Raw genomic sequence first — 5,592 nt, 5'->3', positions numbered from 1 at the left:
TGATTTCTCTGGCTAGGATCGTCGCGAGAGCTCTCGAGGCTAACGGTCTTTTTTCCTACCTTCCTCTCGGGAAGGACCTACTCATCTCAATAATGCGTCTTCTAAGTTGGGTGTCACATGTGTTTCTACTTCGTTCCTCCTTGAAGCTTGATTGAACAACTCGATGTTATGGAAATCCTGAAACATGGTTCAGATTGCTTCACCCAATTGTTGTACAGTACAGCCTGTACTTGCACGGGCGTCGTGCATTCCTAGCCAACCAATGCCATCAGAACGGCATTTATCTTCAGATGATGCATGAGTGGAGAGAAAGATAGACAGAAGAGATGTGCATCATAGGCAACAAAGAACAGTTTAATATTCTACAACAAGAAATATGTCTGTATCCATCTTCTGAAATCCTGCAGTTTTGTAACTTTGCATGTCTTGGTTGGTGTACGGTCTTGCAGGTGGATGAGCATCAGCTAACTTTGAAGCAAAGGGGAAAACCAGTTCGGGATATACACACATGGACTGTACTACCGCTGCGCACTAGCATATGTCGCAAATTGGCAACCAAACTACAAATATATACAATCACAAATTCACAAGGTTTTATCTTCGGATGAGCGCAGTCGGTCGGTCACTCATCCTTGCTGCGGCAGCAGCAGAAGCACTGGAGGCAGCGCTCGCAGGCCTCGTGGCAGCAGAAGCAACAGCACAGCATGAAGAAGCTGCAGCAACCAAATGGAGAAAAGCAAAATATGACGCAAACACATCTATATTATAGACACAGTATATGTTTTCTGCAGCTGCAGCTACACAGGACAGTTGGGGTAACTGAAACCGACGGTACTGCAAGCAGACACCAAGAACAAATGGAGAGCAGGATCATCAGGCATGCGCGTGTGTTCATGCAATTTACTGACCAGGCATAGAGGAAGCCCTTCTCCTCGTGGCGCTTCTTGACACGGTCCATGGCCGACAGTCTCCTGTCATCGCCCTGCGACTGATCGTCGGCAGTTGCCTTCGCCGGGGCGGAGGTAAATTGGAAGTTGGAATCTAGAGATGAGAACATGAAGAAAAGTGTGGGATGGAGGGAGAAGAGGGCGGGGGTGGGAGTGGCAGCTTGTTCTTGCTTCTGTTTTGTCATGGTAGCTCTCTGGTTAGGCCAGAGTTCACCTAGTGACCCCCTCTACTTCGTATCCAGAGTGTTTTATCCAGTAGATATCTACCGAATGCATTATTGTATCTTTGTTTTTGACTTTCCTTTTGTTTGGCTGATACACGCGATTAATTCGCATCGTAATCATACTGCTACCCGGCAGCCAATCCTAAGCTAGGGATGCGGGTACGGAGGAAGATTCCTCAAGTGTCACTGTGAGAGTGATATGTTGTTGGTTTGTGTCTCTAGCCTTTGAATTTTTTTGTGCTAGTTCGTGTAAGATGGAGAAAGGAAACAGCCTCTCGTTAAGACGTCGTTTTAATTTAGTACATGATTGGTTTCAGACACAGAGATCCTTCATGATTTGTTCTGGACTCGGGGATCTTCAGGATTCGAAAGGACATGAACATCATTTGCAGGTTACAGCTGCACGGAAGGGGCCTGGAGCTGTCCAGAAAAAATTAACAGGTGAAGGGATGCGATCCAAATTCAACCCGCGAAAGTGATTTGGGCTCTCAAGTGGCTGATAAATGCAGGGTTGATTGAGGAGACTGCTCGGATGTAGTGTGATGCTCAAATTATATCCTAGTATATCATCATTTCTATCAGATTGAAGCGCATGGTAAACAGATCAGAGTACCTAAATTTGCCGGATATGTGATCTGGCCGTACCAACAAGTGTGTTTACAGGGAGAAAAATTATGGGACCTCCTCTACAATTCGATCAGCGTTGACCAATTCCAATGAGCGATGCGTGCCACTGCCTGATTTTCTCATACGTATTTGTCCTTCCGGTCAGCATTTGACAATTCTACGGTTACGATGCGATCCACCTCTTCGTCTGTTTCTCCTCGCATCGTCCAACTTCGGCGGCGCGGCCGAATCCACGCACAGCACCGCCGGCTGTCGCCCAGCACCTGCAACAAGATCCGGTTCACGACCACGACGACAAGCCGATGCAAGGATGCGCCAGGCCGCCAGCCAACATGTCGACATGTCAGTTCATAGGCCCATGCTGACAACAACGAAAGAAAAATCAGATGCAAACTCACAGACTTAGTCATCCAAGTTCTTGAGTTTCATTCTTGTTAAGGATTTTCTTCAGCTTTTGCAGTACTTGGCTAACCATGCTTGTACAAATATGTACTACATTAATTCAGAGAAGCAACACGGACAGGAAAGCGTCGAAGAGTCGTCGGCGTCTCTGGCTGGCTCGATCCTGCGCGTGCCGGGCTGAATACAGATGTCAGAAGTATCAGAAAACCGCCGCTGAGAGGAGAGGAGATTCCTTGTGTACATACTTGATTCATACTTTTATTTCGATCGTTTGGTTCTGGAGGGAATGACGCGAAGCTCTGTTCTGTATTGCCAGCAGATGATATTCTAGTTCATGGTATATCAGAGACGAATAATTTTTTGGAGGCCGGATTGGAGGAGTAGCAACGGAGGATCGAGTCGTGGTGTTGTTAAAGGATTTGCTTGGTATTCTGGATCTCGTAACAGTAGTATGCAAGTGGAGGCAGCAACACATTTGAAGTTCTTACCTTTAGGGTGAAAATCGAAGGTCTGACCTTAATTGATTGTGTCTGGCAATGATTTTGTTGAAAGCATTGTTTTGAGAGCGGGGACTATCTCCAGGGTAAAAATCTAAGATCTTTTAATCGGACGACGACGATGCTTGTACGATGTTCCTTTCTTGGAGGTGTCGCTTGTGGAGAGCATATATTTCAAGTGATATCTCCTTTTTCTTAGTTTTCTTTTTCTTTTTTGGCTATGTGCATCCGTACTACCATTAGGGTACAACGTTGTTACAGAAGCTGGATGTATTTGGTATCTATCGATATTAATGTATTCCTTTTATCAACTGGTCTCCAATGTTCGCGGGTAATCGTGGCGGGCACCGGCGCCAGCCACATCGTCAATCCCGTCTCCTGGTGCTTCGCAACATGGAATGGTTCTATTGGTGAGAGACAACGCTCTACGTGCTATTTCAACACGCAGTCATGCACCACGTTAATTTATATGCTTCCGATATTGATCACGAATGTTGCCTGGTGCACATGCAGATGGATATGGATATGTGCATCTATTGATGCAGAGGCCGGGCAAGGCTCCTATATTTAAAAAAACATGCAGATGGATGCGGAGCTGAGGGTGTTGTTGCCGTGAGTGCCGGTCCGCAAGAGGTCAAGTTCGTAAGGCCATGCCAGGAGGTGCAGCCTGGCAAATGGGTGGTGGTGGATGTGTCCATCGATGGAATTCTTGGCGTGCCACCAACATACATAGCCAGCTGGCTCCGTCCGAGTGGATGCCTTATTGAGAAGAGGAAGACTAGCTCCTGCAAGTTATATACCCTATCACTATAGCTTGATACTTCAACATGTGGGGGTGAGATAGAGATAGTGGGGGCGGCACGGGAGAGAGCCAAAGAGGTGAGGGGATGAAGGAATAAAGCCTCATCCGCAGGCGGGGTGGGCCCGGGCGGGAATGTGTGCCGTCATTTCAATCGTTGGACTCACCGCTTTGACTAGCTATAGTCCATCCACGATCAACACACGAAACTAAGGACCCGTTTGTTAGCCTGGACCGATTTCGTGCACCACTGCGCCATGGAGAAGAACCTCCTGCGCGTTCAGACGGGCCACGGGCCAGAAACTGCTGTCGTTTGGTCGCATGCGCAGAGTTTTTTTGGCCCCATGGAGATTTGGGCTCTAGCTATTTGGTAGGTTGGTTTTACGGCCAAGTAGCAGCCCAGAACGGCAATGGTGTTGTTTGGTTGCAACCCAAAATCAGCTTCTGGTTACCTCTTCCTTTCGGTGGTGAGGTTACCAGTGATCAATAGTGCACAAGCAAGCACACAATGCAAGATTAGACTTGAAATATCAAAGACGATACAAAATAGGTTCAGCCACGACCATAGTTCACGACACGACAGGACACTTGACACCATAGTTTAGACACGACCATAGACCATAGTTCAGACACGACACCATTGGACAGTAGAGATAGAATACCAGCATCGACACAATACCATCAGAGCTTCAGACTTCTTCTTCGAAGATGACACACCTGGTGGCATCGCCATGGTCCGGGCACTTTCTCATCACCTCAGTGAAGGTGAGGTCGAAGATGACCACACTGTACTCAAAAGTAGACACCTTCTTGAAGGTGAAGAACTGGCCTATCTTCAGCTGATGGGCGATGGCGAAGGACACCCACCCCTGGTCGATGAATGCGTCGTCGCCTTCTTTCCCTGTAGTCATCCTCCAGCTTCAGCTAGTGTTTTTGCGGACGATGCTCTTCGAAGGGATGGGTCCGAACCACTTGATGAAGTTGGCATGGATTGGGAGCTGCCCGAAGGTGTGCTTGAAGATGATCCGGAGGAAGTGGTCCGGCCCTACGTCGTCGTGGAAGTGGCCAATGTTAGCCTTCCTTCCTCAATGCTTCTTGGACGGTCCCTCGCCGGAACCTCCGCGGGTGCCCCAAGCTGGATCTTCTCGGTCTGCACCAACAACACATGCCATTAGAGGTGGCGGCTCGCAAGTATAGATAAACAATGACATGAAAAACATTAGCAAGGCCTCATACATTGGGTCACGCAGCAGCTCAAGGGGTTGTCCCCAAACTAAGTCTAGTGTGCAACGAATGTGACACACTGATGACGTTGGGACTCCAATTGTAGAGTGTTGTGTCAGCAGATTATTTTCCCCACAAGGGTGACTCGAGGGTTTATATCGAACTCTCGGGGAATGGCGTAAAGATTTATCTCTCCCTCTCTTCTTCTAGCAGTCCCGCAAAATAAAATAAAGCCTTGTGTCCCCAACTCCACCGTGTGGTTGTCAAGCATAAGGTTTCGCGAAAGTAAAAATAAATAATGTAGTAACTAAAGTAAAGTAAACTAAACAACTGAAATAAACTAAGTAAAAGCGGTAAAGGTTTATTTGTTTTGGGGTTTTGAGTGCAAATAAGAAAAAAATATTTTTGTATTTTCAGATTAAAGCAGTGCTGCAAATAAAAAGTAAGATAAAAGTGATGGAAAAGTGTTTCTTATGATTAAAATTGAATGGGGGCTCATGGGTTCACTTGACTATTCTCTCTTTTAAGTTGTAGTGGATAATAACAATTCATCAATGAGATATGAAGAAAATAATTTTAACATGTATAAGATAAGCATCCATATGGGCATCACATCGTAACATATAGTTGATGCAACACATCTCTCTTACACTCCACAAGATAGGAATAACTTCAAGCAATCTTGTATTAAGAATTAACGACTTTGACATGATGTTTTAATATCAAATATGCTATCTTGAACAAACAAGATCATTATTTTTTTCACGTAACGAACATAGCACAAGCATTCACTTTATCCCTAACGAGATAGAAAAAGAAAGGGCAAAGCCATAATAGATCATAATTTGTTGTCACTATTAAATCACTAAAAC

General features: G+C 45.9%; 1 protein-coding gene across 1 annotated transcript; it reads right to left on the bottom strand.

Moving 5' to 3' along the window:
• Positions 1-336: 336 nt before the first annotated feature.
• LOC124686800 (protein CADMIUM TOLERANCE 4-like) lies at positions 337-1,194 on the bottom strand. Its single transcript, XM_047220697.1, has 2 exons — positions 909-1,194; positions 337-713 (listed from the first exon to the last, which is right to left on the bottom strand). The coding sequence occupies exons 1-2, from the start codon at positions 1,130-1,132 to the stop codon at positions 623-625; spliced, it is 315 nt and encodes a 104-aa protein (XP_047076653.1). The 5' UTR covers positions 1,133-1,194; the 3' UTR covers positions 337-622.
• Between the last annotated feature and the right edge of the window lie 4,398 nt (positions 1,195-5,592).

The sequence above is a fragment of the Lolium rigidum genome, chromosome 2 (genome assembly GCF_022539505.1).
Source record: "Lolium rigidum isolate FL_2022 chromosome 2, APGP_CSIRO_Lrig_0.1, whole genome shotgun sequence".
In the NCBI taxonomy this organism is placed as follows: Eukaryota; Viridiplantae; Streptophyta; class Magnoliopsida; order Poales; family Poaceae; genus Lolium; species Lolium rigidum.
The sequence above is the reverse complement of the archived record's forward strand: the minus strand, read 5'-3'. Positions and strand labels throughout refer to the sequence as shown.